This window comes from Dermacentor andersoni, chromosome 1 (genome assembly GCF_023375885.2).
Source record: "Dermacentor andersoni chromosome 1, qqDerAnde1_hic_scaffold, whole genome shotgun sequence".
Taxonomy (NCBI): domain Eukaryota; kingdom Metazoa; phylum Arthropoda; class Arachnida; order Ixodida; family Ixodidae; genus Dermacentor; species Dermacentor andersoni.
The window spans coordinates 270,706,056-270,719,746 of NC_092814.1; the positions used below are offsets into that span (position 1 = coordinate 270,706,056).

At 45.3% G+C, this 13,691-nt stretch overlaps 1 protein-coding gene across 1 annotated transcript in view; it reads left to right on the top strand.

The window, feature by feature from the left end:
• The window catches only part of LOC126547629 (eukaryotic translation initiation factor 3 subunit G-like), a 31,556-nt gene that overhangs the window by 15,280 nt on the left and 2,585 nt on the right, over positions 1 to 13,691 (top strand). Inside the window, exons 6-8 of the mRNA XM_050195534.2 lie at positions 246 to 356; positions 3,090 to 3,223; positions 12,246 to 12,352. Of these exons, the coding sequence (XP_050051491.1) occupies positions 246 to 356; positions 3,090 to 3,223; positions 12,246 to 12,352 (352 nt within the window). The remainder of the gene's footprint in view (positions 1 to 245; positions 357 to 3,089; positions 3,224 to 12,245; positions 12,353 to 13,691) is intronic.

Sequence of the window (13,691 nt, forward strand, 5' to 3'; positions counted from 1 at the left end):
TTTAGGTTCCCTGTCTGCAGCAGTTGAATTTGGTAGCTGTCGACCTCGAACTCGCTTGAGCCATGAGACATGTATGGTTCTGAAAAAATTCTTTATTCTCTGTTGCAGCTGAAGCAGGGGGCATCAGATATGGTCTTGTTGCCCGATGTTCTACTAGTATTTCTTTGCTTTTGTAGATGGTTAGCAGCAGTAGAGATGGGTGCATGCATCAGCTTTGGACTGTTGCTTTCTTTTGACTTATGCAGTTGCTGCTGTTGAGGTTGAAGAGAAGGTGAAATCTGGGAAGTACATTCCACCAAGCATGCGTGAAGGTGCCAACCGCCGTGGAGAGTCGATGACACAGTCCCGCACCAGGGGTGAGTGAATTGTTCCTTTGTGCTTAATTTTCTGGTTATCATAATTTTTGTTTTTGCTTTCTGTGTTATATGCTATCACCAGTTAATCAGTTTTGTTTAGTAGCATCTGGAATGTTTAAACATTCCACTGCTGGAATCGTTCTTTTCAGAAAATTCCAGAAATGGCACTTCTCAATACAGTAGAACCCCGCTGTTACGTTCCTCACTGCATTTTCCCGGCTGCTACGTCGTTTTCATCTGGTCCCGGCATAGCTTCCATAGGATACAATGTATAAGGAACCCCGCTGTTACGTAGTAGCTGTGAAAACGTTCCCGCATGATGCGACGCAACCCGAACCCGTCTGGACTAAAGTAGGCAACGAGCTCCAACCGCCATTTTGGCTTTTGACGAGTTTTGACCGGGCTTGGCCGGGCTTGGCTATGAAACTGGCTGCAAAAAGCCGCACGCCAGTTCGAGAGGCCGCCACTAGGTGGCCATTCGTGAAAAATGCTCTCACTATCATCACTGTGATTACGGTCACCGCATGGTTTGTTGGACGGGTCGACTCACGGAGGAAGGAAACTCGGGAGAGGCCCTGACGTCACTCTTCGTGAAGCTATAGCTAAAGGGAAGCCGGAAGTTGGCGCTGCTCCGCCTATCGGGCCAGCTCTCCTCTCTTGCTTACATTTCTCGCGAAACCACGCCACGCTGCGCGCAGCCGGGTTGCTCGGACGCGTGCGCTCCGCAGCAATACTAAACAATCGTTAGCATGATTGCGCCAAAGAGGGCAAAATTTCCCACGGATATTCCTTCGTCCGTTGCCATTGCCGTGGCGCGGTGACAACAAGGAGCACGAGCTGCATGATGCCGGTTAGTTGCCAAATCCTAGCTTTGGAGAAGCCGTCGCGGCTCTGGACCTCCTCCGCAGGTACGTCGCACCTCACAGCGACGCTGACAGCAATGCGGCCTTCCAGGCTATTGAGAAACATGTGGCGATTTCTAGCGAGCGAAAGAAACAGCAAGCCACCATTCTAGACTTTTTTAAGTTCTAAGCGCACTGTGGAAATAAATTGTCTATAGTTGAAGCTGCACTTTTTTCATTCATTTTCGGAGCTTTCCTCACTGTAGCGTTTTCCCGGCTGTTACGTTTTTTTTCCTCGGTCCGGTGAAAAACGGTATGAACGGGGTTCCACTGTAGCTTGCTCTTAATTTGCCCCCCAAATATGAATGTAGTGGCTGACTATTAATTCCTCACCTTCATAAGAATGTTACAACTAAAATTTTCAATATTTTGTTTGTCATCATTCTAAACTAAGAGCATGCTAGCCACTTCTTAAATTGTCACTCATGCTGCCATTTTTGCCATTTTAGTGGTAACCAAGTATCTGTTGCAGGGTGTCTACCTACAGGGAAAACAGAATTCTCTAGGATTTTGAATAGTCTGGAAAAACTCTGGGAAAAATTGGGGAATTTGTGCTTCAATCAGGCAAAATTGGCTGGCACTTTATTGAAAGGGAACGAAAGTCGCCCTACTGCTGGCTCGAGTAAAAGAGAGGAATCGTAACGAATTGTCTTTTACGCCGTGTCATCAGGTGGAGGGGTTGCCACTGTACAGTCAAGATTTCCCGGACACCCAATTTTAGAGAAATGCCCAATAATGCGGACAGCTTCGCGGCACCACCACGTGCCCTGTAGAGTCAATGTATAAGAATGTCTGTAATTTCAGGCGCAATAACCCTTCGCTGTCAGATTTTCCATACTTTTTGCCGCAACCGCAGGTCTGGAATGGCATTAACCAAAGCCACCACCGCTGCCGTTTTGATTACCTTACCACCTTGAACCGGCGCTCTCGCATGCAGATTTGCTGGCAGCTGTAGCCACCACTGTGGCAATGCTAGGCCTAGCTGCTTCAACGTTCGCTATTAAGCTTCTTGCCGTTTGGTGCCGTGTTTTTCATTGAAAGAATTCGCGGCTGTCAGCAGTGACACCGACTCTGCCTTTGTGGTCCTCACGATTGGCTTCGAAGATCGGAAAGCATGGTGCATTGCATAATGCCAGTTCCCGAAAGTCAGCTTCACCTCTGTACAGAAATGTTACTTGATGAAGCATACACAGAAGTATTGCGGTGAAGCATCACAAGTGTGGGAAGGGGCTATAAAAGGAATCTAAAACCTCTTGTGGGATAGGTACCCTATTACTGAACTGCGTAATTGGACTGTGGCTCAAGACGACGTGCTATGTGATAATAGCGATTTTTGCAGGAATTTAGTCATTAATTGGTGTGCAAAGTGCAACTGTGTTGAAGTCCTTTGTAAAACTTTCAGCTGCTGACAAAAAGAACTGTTATTGGAATTTTTCTCCACATTTTTGTAATGGTATTGCAGTCCTTGGAGTCTACAGAATCTAAATATACAGTGGAATCTCTATAAACATAAATCGCTCAAACGGAACTGCCTCTTAAACGGAACACCATCCTCATGGTTGATTGGTTTTGCATTCATGCAAATGTATTGAGCTTTCTCTCTCAGTAAGTGTAGCTCCTGGTAAACGGAACAAATTTCCCTGGTCCCTTGAGGTTCTGTTTCAAGACTAGTAAATATAGCGGCGTAATCTACTGAGCATGCTTGCATAGCCAAGTAACTTAATTTTGCTATTCTTTTTGTATTAGTTGTGGTCTTAGTTTATTGGCTTTGGTTAATTGTAGTTGTGATTTTAGTTGTGATCATAAACTATTTTGCCCTTACTTTTCACAGATGAGGCAGCGACAATACGAGTGACTAATCTGTCAGAGGATGTGAGAGACTCGGACCTTCAGGATTTGTTCCGGCCCTTTGGTCAGATTGCAAGAATTTACCTGGCCAAGGACAAGGTCACTGGGCAGTCAAAGGTATGTTTGTAGCATGACATGGAGCAGGTTACAGCAGCAAGAGTCTGTTGTATTCACATATTTCCAAGCTGTTTCGAATATGTACTTCGCCGACCGATTTTCTGAACTTCGCACACTCTCAAAAAAAAAAAAAAAGTTGCACCCTTTGGGGTGTATATTTGTCCCACAACAATAATCTGCCTTGCTTGCACTTTCTTGAAAACTCTGCACTCACTACTCTACTTTCCTGTTGAGAATGCTGTGTCACGCTGACAACGCGCAAGCCATTCGTGACTTGGAAGTACTGGGCTTGCTGCGTTAAAGGAAATACTGGCAAGACAGGTGACGATTATTTTTGTGGGACAAGATAAGCCCCAAAGGGTGTAAACTTTTTTTTTTTAAGAGTGCAGGACCGAAAAATTGTCCGAAAAGTTCGTTGGCTACTTTATATAGAAGACTCCCCTTGACCCTTTCAGACGCTGTCTGCCATTTTTCACACGCATGCACAGTTTTATTCTCTCTAAATATACTTTACGGGACCAAATAAAGATAAGACTAAACGTTGTTGTTTAAAAAAATGTTTATTTTTTATGAGAGTGTAGACAATAGTGTATAAAGAATCTCTATGATTATTAAACTGGCATAGGGAGTTTAGTTGGGAAATGGGAAGAAGCGACTCCACTTCTTGGTGTCCCATAGTGGCCCCTGGCACTTCATGCAAAACATTCTCGCGCAACCCTTGCATCCTCCACTATTCTATCGGGACAAATCTGCTTGTTCCCTGAGCTTCATACTGGGCAATTGCATTAGGCCACTAAACGTGTGGTTTTTTTTTTTTTTTTTTTTTTTTTTTTTTTTTTTTTTTTCCTGGAGAAGTTCAGGTGGCGTGATTTGAATTTCATGTGATGCTTTTCCACATTTCCTTGCACTTGGCAAAGATATCGTAAAGGCCTTTGCAACCTGTAGTCCGATGTGCATCAAGTCTAGGAGCTTTATCCTCCGTCCTTCTGGATACTGCTTGATATGCAGTAAAGAGCTTTCCTATTTCTTTAGGTGTGCTGACGTTCAGGGATGCCTGGACGCTGAGTAGGTTTACTCTGCAATGTGCTCAAAAACATATTCGGGCACACACCTCTCAAATTAAAGTGAAACCTCATTAAACCATAATTGGCAGGAGCTCGGAAAAAGTATGTAATAAATGGTAGTACTAAAATGAAAAAGGGACACTAAAGTGAAAAATGATTTCTTCTGCATCAGTAAATTACCGTTCTACAACTCCAAAAACACCACTCTTACAACAATAAGACGTTTGGTAAGCCAGAAAAAGTGCAAGAACTAAATACAGGTGGCGACGCCTACTTAAGTTTCCGCACCTGGGGGCTGTGACGTCTTGGATTTTGATGGCATCTTCTATGGCCTACTAATTATATATAGTGGTACAGATTGACTACATTGTGTTCTGAAGGAACCAAATATTAAACATGGCAAGTTTCGGGAATCTTTATTCAGCCAACGCGGCCCAAATGCGAAAACATACTTTGGAATCCCTGACATCACGCTGACGTACTGGCGCTGGGGTTTCGGCGCGAAATTCAAGTACTGATACTTGGACCTTCATTTTCTCATCTAATAATCACTATTTTTTTTAAATGACTGCCTGCAAGGCTTTCAAACAATGCTTCATTAGTCTAAACTGATTTATTGTTTCGCTTTAGTGTCCCTTTAAGGGGAAGGTGGGGATCAGAGCTACCTTTTTTGTTCTTTGACCTAGAGCAACAAAATTTGGCAGCCACACTCAAAAATGTCTGAAATAAAGAAATCTGCAGTTTCATCACGATACCTTGACTATTGTTCAAGTTACAGAATGTTGCATGTGTTCCGCTTGTGGAAAACCTGGTACTGTAACGAAACATGCCAGGGAACTGCCTGTAGTTTTAATGTTTGCCCAAAAGAGCACTACAAGGTACAACAGTTCCAAAAATTTTCTAGCTGCTTTATTTTTTTACACAGAACATCATGTTCACTTTTACTAATTGTACCAGAACTTGTCAATCACAAATTAGCATGCAGAAAAAAAACTAAGCCCTCAGCAAGATATTGAAGACTGTTATACCCTCAAGCACACTTGAGGGAATACATAAAAACAAACAGGATCAAAATTGGTTTAGGCATTCCAATGCTACCCTTTCCTCAGACAATGCAGAATGCTCAAAGCACACTTTTGAGAAAACATGTCTCAAAGTTCTTGGAGCAGTTCACATCTTAAAAAATGCACCAGGATTGTAGTTTTTGCTGTCTTTGCTTACAGGTGACGTTCTGGGTCTCTGCCCTTTGATTCGTGCAGTCCGAGGGGCCGACGCACGAAGTACCTAGCCGCGCAGTCCGAGAAGCCGATGCGCGAAATGCCTTGTCGCAGGCTCGAGGAGTCAACACTTTATGTGCTTAGTCGCGCAGTCCGAGGTGCCGATGCTCAAAATTCCTAGTCACTGGCTTGTGCAGTCGACACTTGATGTACTTAGTCACGCAGTTCGAGGTACCGGCGCGCAAAATGCTTAGGCAAGGGTCCGAGATGCTCGCGCTCAATGTGCTTGATCGCAGAGTCGGAGAATCCTATGTGCGAAATGCTTAGCGGCGGGTCCGAGGATTGCATGCGCAATGTGCTTGGTCACGAATTCTGAAACACCAAGTGCTGAAAGGCTTAGCCGTGTGTCTGGATTTCACGCGCAAATCTTGGTCACGATGTCCGCGTCGCCGATGATCGGTATGCGTAGCCGCGGGTCTGAGACGTCCACAAACGTAGGGCTCGGCCACGCTACTGCCATGTCCTCGTAGCGCCCGTTTTGACACGTTGAGATTACAGCGAGTGGAGACTTCCAGTCCAAACTCACGAGGTGCAAATAGCCAAGCACTCGAACAGTAGGCACACGAATGGCATCTCTGTTAATAAAGTTGCACAGAGTTCATGAACAAAACATGTTCTTTGCAGAAAGTTTATGGCTGCAACAAAATATCTAAAATATCTGGATCAAATCCCAGCGGTGGCAGCCACATTTCAATGGCGGCACAATGCAAAAAGTTCATGTACTTGTTTTGTGCACACCAGGTGGCCAAAATTAATCCAGAATCGTATCGTGGTTCTGGCACATATAATCCCAAAATTCAATTTTTTTAAGAATATCACATTCACACAATTCTGCATTCAGCACAGGTAACGCCTATACCTATACAGTCACCGACCGTTTATTCGGACCTCACGGGGACTGCGGAAATGTCCGAATAAACAGGTGTCCGAAAAAGCAGATTAAGAAAAAAAAATGAAATCCTTTATTTCCACGCATTTATTCGGGCTCGGCAGTAGGCTTGAAGAAATCGTGAATGCGCCGTTGCACGCTGTTCTGTTTACGCGCAATCAGATAAGCCTGAATCTCGGGGAGGGTCGTACGGTCACTATAGGCGGCTGAATGCACAGTCACTGCTTGTACATGCTCCGCATGCGACGGCAGTGTAGCACATGGTGTGTCATCTTCCAGCTCAGAGTCATCGTCCGGCGGTGCAGCAGAAACCTGACGAATGATCTTGCCATCGTCGAGTTCTGCGCATGTCAATACAGCAGTGTCAGCACCTATGAAACTCAGATGAGACGGTGTCCGGAATCGCAATGCAACCACTGCGCAGGTCTCGGCAGAACATTTTACGCGTCAGTAGGGAGCACATCGGAAGGAGACAAATCTTAGGCCTCCCGGCACCCGCTTGCCGGCATTCCCCAGCGCAGTCTGCGCGGGCACTGTTGGCACCATTAGACCCTTGACGCAATGTTTGCGTATGCCGCGTTAGATCACCGAAACCTCGACACAGCGCACAAAGCAAACACCACCGTGCCGACACCAGTCGCACAAACGAAAAACGCGGCCTGCTCGCAGCGTCTTGCGCGAAGAAACAAATCAGCTGCTGGATTGTCTTGACATGGCTTACTAAGCTGAAGCCGGAACTGCTGTAGAGCCACTCTATCGAACCAGGCAGCAACGATGATGATGAGCAGGGATTTCCAGTAGCGCCACTTCATGGGGCAGCAAGGAGGCTCAGTTCAAAACAAAAATGGCGTTCAGCAAGTCTAACCATGCACCGGTCAGAGTCGGTGCATGGTGCTCTCGATCATGTTGGCTCAAGGAGTGTCCGAAAAATCAGACGAGAGGTTGCAAGGTGTGCGAACTTTCGGCAGTTGTTATACATTATGGTCTATGGGGAGAATGGCGGTGCCGCGAAGCTGACCGAATAATCGGGCATGTCCGAATTTTTGGAGTCCGGAAAATCAGTTGGCGACTGTAGTAGTCCAGCACTGTAGGAAGTCTGTTGCTGGCGTGCTTGACACAGCATTTCTATTTGTGTGATCCTTATTGGACATCTGAGAAAGCTCTGATGAGCCTTTTCAAGGCTTCGGCGCACCATTCGCGCATGCTACAGGTGGAGCACTCCAGCGCAAGCTTCACTGATTTTCCCGGGGTAGCAGTAGGGGCCGTAGCAGAGACCGGGCCTGCTCTCCTGGAGCAGTATCTTCGCTCGTGCACACTGTTTATCGCATGAAGACTGGCAGGGGTTCACTTCACATCCATTATCACACTTTTGTGCACATTTGTGACCATGTGCTAATTTCGCTGCTGCCAGAGTACTCTTAGGAGCAAATTCATAAATGTTGCAGGGCATTTGTGAAAAGCAGGAAAAAAATTTTACTTGCTCTTACGTGCTGACACTGTGACATGCATGATCAAGCTGTTTGGTGCGTAATTAATGCTTCTTTGGTCAGATGGCACTGCAAGCATGCAGATTACCAAAGCGGAAGCACGAGATTCAGGAAAATTAAACAAAATTGCATAGTTTTCAACGAATTCGCCATAATGAATGCATTTGTAACATGTACAGTCAACCGATTCTTAAACAGTACCAAGCGAGTGTCCACGAGCGGGCTGGTGAATGCCTTCTAATGGCAAGAAGCAACAAAATTAGCAAGAGAGATCAGCAAGAGATCTTGCTGATCTCGTCACTTCCCGTCGTTAGTAGGCGCTGACTGGCCGGCAAGTCGACACTCGCACAGTCCTGTCAAAGAATCGTTAGACTGTACACAATTGTGTACATAGAATTGCAAAGAGTCAAAAGAAGAGGTTACCCGTAAACACGAACTTTCTTGTTTCTTGAAATAACTGAAATTTTCAGTGTGTTCATAGCACAAGCATTGGAAAACTTAAGATGCGGGAGCTGTGAAAATCCGTGCTATAAGCAGTACCGCGTTGCAGCCAAAGAATGTTTTTCGGCTCTTGCAAGTGCCGAACGGCCAACATACCTTTCAAACACAATTTATTGCACATTTCACTCACACGCACATACAAAACAGTTGAAACTCAGCACGAAAATTAAATTCGCTTCACAAGTGTGTCATCAGTGGAAGAATGCTGTGATGTTCATCTGGCGATGTTTTTTCACTGCACTTTCAATGATTTCATCCTCTACGAGGCTTGAACACTGAAGCGCTTTGTTGCTCAAACTGTTTTTACAAAGCGCACTACATCTTTACTTTGCTCATGTATTTGAGCGCGTCTATCCGCAGTACATCTGGCGTCGGGTCAACATCGTCATCTCCGTCCAACTCGTCTTCAGTCACATCCCTGCTACTGCGCACCGCTGCAACAATCTCATCGTCCATGCTCGCTTCCTCGCAGGCAGAGAGCTAAGTTTCACAGGCATCGACATATTCTTGAAAAGTGTCAGTTCTGGAAATGAAGTGGCTCTCAACGAGGCCGGACCACACGTCATCGGCGTTGACTATCTCGGCAACAGTGTTGCTCTGCTCATCGGCATCAAGAGCTTCAGCATTATGCACAAAGCCTGCCTTTTTAAAGCACTTCCTTGTTGTGCCTTTCAACTGCCACCATGAAGCGACAGACCACATCATTTGCACCCCTTAACCCTTTGAGGGTCAATGACGTAAATATACGGCGCCACAAACAAGTCCAAAAATGGTCGATGCCGTATATTTACGGCGCCGTCTGTACGTTTAAAAAGCGCACCAATTTCCTAACCTTTTCTGTCATGTGCTGCCACTATGTGGGAATACAGGGAATTTTTTTCGGGCGCCTCCCTCTCTGTTTTCGTTGCATGGTTTGTTTTAGAACTAGTTTGCTCCTGCGCGTCCATATACTACCACTCGCGCGTGGGCGGCGGCGGTTCCAGTTTTGTTCCGCAGGCGGTTTCGGCTTCTTGCGTTTGCAAAAGTGATGGCTATCTCGTTACTGATCGCTCAAAGGGCTAGCGCCTCTTTCTCGCTCGTTTAGTGCTCACAGGGTTGCGCATAGGAAGGATGCCGCCGTGCATGCGTTTCCGGTGCTTTTTGACACTCTCAAAAACTAATTGCCTCTGGTTGGTAATAAGGTGAAGATTAGCGGAAGTTTCTCACACGTGCTTTTTTGACGAGCACACAACCACACAGTTTTCTTGAGTGCGCGCACCTATGCAGTTCAATTACGCTATGGATGTACATATTAGATATTAGTGTAATAGCAGGAACATTTGAGTCTTGCGAAATATTCTCGTCTGCGCATTTTCAAGGCCTTGACCTGTGTATATAAAAATGCATCAAATTTTTAATTCTTCTAAGTTTATTTCCTTTTTTATTTTTGTTATTCATGAATGAAAGTACATATATACCAACGCAAAATATCTTTCTCACTTTACCGTCACCCTAGAAAAATTGCGGTAAATTTTTTTTCGAAAATAGTCCTAAGAAGAATTGAAATCTGCAATAAAAAAAATCGACCCTGGGCGGTCGCACATGGCGAAAAAAATCTACCCTCAAAGGGTTAAGACCGAAAAATCACAGAAAACTAACTTTTTAAAACATTCAAATTCTAGTGTCTGACGCATTATCTCAAAAATGTTCACGCATCTTCAACCAATATTTTGGCCATAATGGCGTTTTTATCGCGTCGGCGAGCTGCACTTTTTGCTGATGAACATGCAAAAAAAAAGGGGGCCTTTTTTTCGTGATCGCAATCGTTTGGTCTTGTTTGAAAGAGCCACACTTCTCATTTAGTTTTCACACCACTGCTACTCTGTGTGCTGAATGGTTATGAAGAAAAAGCCCGCGAGAAAGTTATCCCAATGCGCAATTCTATTAGTCAACTGAGACGTGACCGTAAGCACGCCATGCCATTGTTGGATTTTCGCAGTCGTCAGCTCGAGCGTGCAGAGCTCTGCGCTAAACGATGTCAAATTCAGTTTGCTAAAAGGCATAAATTCAGCGAACAAAAGAAAAGAGTGGTGTTAAACTTTTGAAAGTGCGCGGTAGCTTTGGAAAATGCCGGAAATAGTTCGCTACCCGTGCCGAGCGCCGCCGAAGCCTCCCCCTGCAACAATGGGATAGGCTTGGCAGAAGGAAGCGGTTCTGGCAGCGACCGGTGTTCATGCAGCATTCCAGCAAAACTACTGCAGCTCTATGATTTGGAAAAAGTGAAGGCTCAAGAAAAAGTGCAAGACTTTGCTTCAACGCCGGCTACGAAGCGAAAATCTGATTTTCTCGCTCACGCTGATGCAGCCGCGGCTGGCTCGGATGCGATGGAGACTCGCTTTGTTATTGTAAGCTTCGATTCTGTAAATGCTCTGCTCTCTTGTGTAAAGCACAAGTTGCAGTGCGGCAGTGGGCAAAGGTGAACATGATTGCGGTCTTGCCATAGTCACCTCTTGTGCAGTCTTCGCCAATGCCACATCAGCACGGAGTTCACTGCACGTTGTTAGATACGGGACCGTTTCCTGAGCCTACTTCGAGTTCCCCAGACCTCATCGAATCGCACCACAGCTAATTGAGGAGCGAAGAAGCACGGATGCCACATTCCCTAGGCGCGGCACGAGCAAACAAGTTGGCGGACCCCACTTCGTGTACAGCCGGTGGAGCTATTCACTGCTTCGTTCTTCCTGAAAGCGAAGAGAGAGCCTGGCACTGTTCCAGGTAACGTGGGTCCAGAAGCAAGACGGCTGTAATGCGCCGTGACAACCTGGCGGCGTCGCCCCCTACCCTCCATGGTGACGGCACATTGCAAGTCAGCAAGGCAAGACCGCAGGGGGACCAAGGAGCGACTCTCTTCGCCGGGTGTGACTCCATCGCACGGGCTCTCCCATTGGCCAAACGTGACACCGAAGGGCTTAAAAGACGCAGACCGGGAGCAGCAAAGGAGCATTCCTAGAGTATTCCTTGATTCATCTCTCTCGAACTTCTTGCGACGCGCCGCAGCGTCCGAGTTGCTGCCGGCCCATAATGACTGTACGACTGTTAATTGACTCTCACTGTAAATAATGTAAATAAACCTCCCAAGTTTTTCATCTCGAAGTCCTCCTCAACTCCTACGTGAGCGGCGGCCAAACGCGCCCCCGAACGCGCTCATGCCAAACGCGCTCATGAACAATCTCACTGTGCACGAAATGCAGATCACCAGTAATTGGCAAACGGCATAAATGACTTTTTTTTTTTTCCGAATAAATATATTTACCTTGTGCACAATCTGCGGGGATGCCACATCTACCAAACTTGGTAGACACCCTGAACTTGGCTAGCAGGTATTAGTCTATGCAAGGTGCAATAAATGCCCTTGTGAGCGTTTGCACTACTAAGTTGTCGTTCCTTTGTTCCAAGAGCAGGGGTGACACCCCCACACAGCATGACTGAATTGTCCAATATGCTACATTGAGGCTTTGCTATAGCGCTATTATGTAAGCATGCAAGTTCTATAGTGGCATTATAAGCGACAGCACTACTGAAGCCAAATCCAAGAACTTTCACAACTTGGAAACTGCTCCGTTCATACAGTCCAAACACCTGTGTTCAGTCACTGTTCTACATATTCAGTCATATCATGTGTAGTACTGCCGACTAGTTTAATTTTATTTATTGGCTTTTTCCATATATTTCAGTTACAAAGGTGTAACCTAAAATCTTGTTTGCACATATGTTTCTGTGTTTGATCACGTGAGCAAAACTTGCTGGTCATTTCTTTTTTTGCAGGGATTTGCGTTCATCAATTTTGTGCATCGTGAAGATGCTGCGCGGGCTATTGCTAATGTCAATGGCTTTGGCTACGACAACCTCATCCTTTCTGTGGAATGGGCGAAGTAAGTGGTGATGCAGTTGCCATTCGGTGCTGTATTCATTTGGAACCTTTTTATTTGCTACTCAGTCCAAACCCTAAGCAGTGGAGTTACAGCTACAATTTTGAGCTGTGATGGCATTGTAAATATAGTGAACTATTCATCATTTACAACAGACCGCAGTAATCGAGTGAGAAGGTTCTGTTGTTCTAAAGGTGAATGTGTCAAGAATATTAGGGCTGCTGTATGCTGTGAAATAGACTTCAAATGTTCTACAGTCTAGCGTTTATTGGAATTCAAAGCAATCATAAAAACGAGCAAAAATATTGAAGTTAAAATAAATGGATTTACATTAATCATACAAATACAATAGCAGCATGGTGCCTTGATGTCTGCCATTTTCCGGACGCTTTCTGCCAATAAATGGCAGTTTTCTTGCACAACAGCAAGATTTTCCTGTCTGCTATAAAATAAACTGAAGGAGTGTGCTGGACTGGGCTGGTTGGTACATTGGGACGGGAACTAGCAGTGCTTGGATAGGAAGAAGTGAGGACAACAGACTAGGCACTAGTCTGTCATCCTCACTTCGTCCCGTGTAAGCATTTTGTTCCCATCCTAAATAAAAAAAACGCCAATAAAATAGTTTCTAGTGATATGCCTGCCATTGCAGCCAGCACTTCACTATGCCAGCCAGCCATTCCACACCACTGCCAGTGACACGAATGTTGGCTACACTTTCTCTTTCACACACACATGTGCACACACGCACATTGTTGATCGAATAAACTGATGTATTTTATATTTGCGAGGAGCGGTGACCAGTGTAAAGTCCTTAGCCTGAAAGAGAGCTTCGATAAAAGGCAAATAAGTTCAACTGGGAGAATTTGCAGTCTGGACACTGAAAGTAGAAGCCTATCTTATTTTTTTCTTCCTTTTTTTTTAAAATAATGCAATAAATAAAAATTGCAGTAAAAGATTGGCCGGTGACTGCAACCAATTCACAAACTTTAGTTCATTCCTGCTCTAACACAGGACAAAAAACTTAATAAAATAAACACATCCTAGTACACAGTCAAACCTGGTTATAACAAACCCGGATAGGACAAATTACGTTATGTATTGAAAAAAAAATTCTTGCCAAAATGCATATAAATAAGTTCCTCGTAACGAACTACACATCTAATATATTGAACTCCGCATGCCCACAGCTGTACCGCCAAAACGTGCCTGTGTCTAACTTCCCCACAATGCACGTCGGCATTGCGGGAAGGCCAGCCAGACAAACTAAACAAGTCGGTTTGCTTGCGGAGGAAGGCGGGGTTGACCGCAGGCACATTGGGCAGATAGGTTCTTTTGCACACTA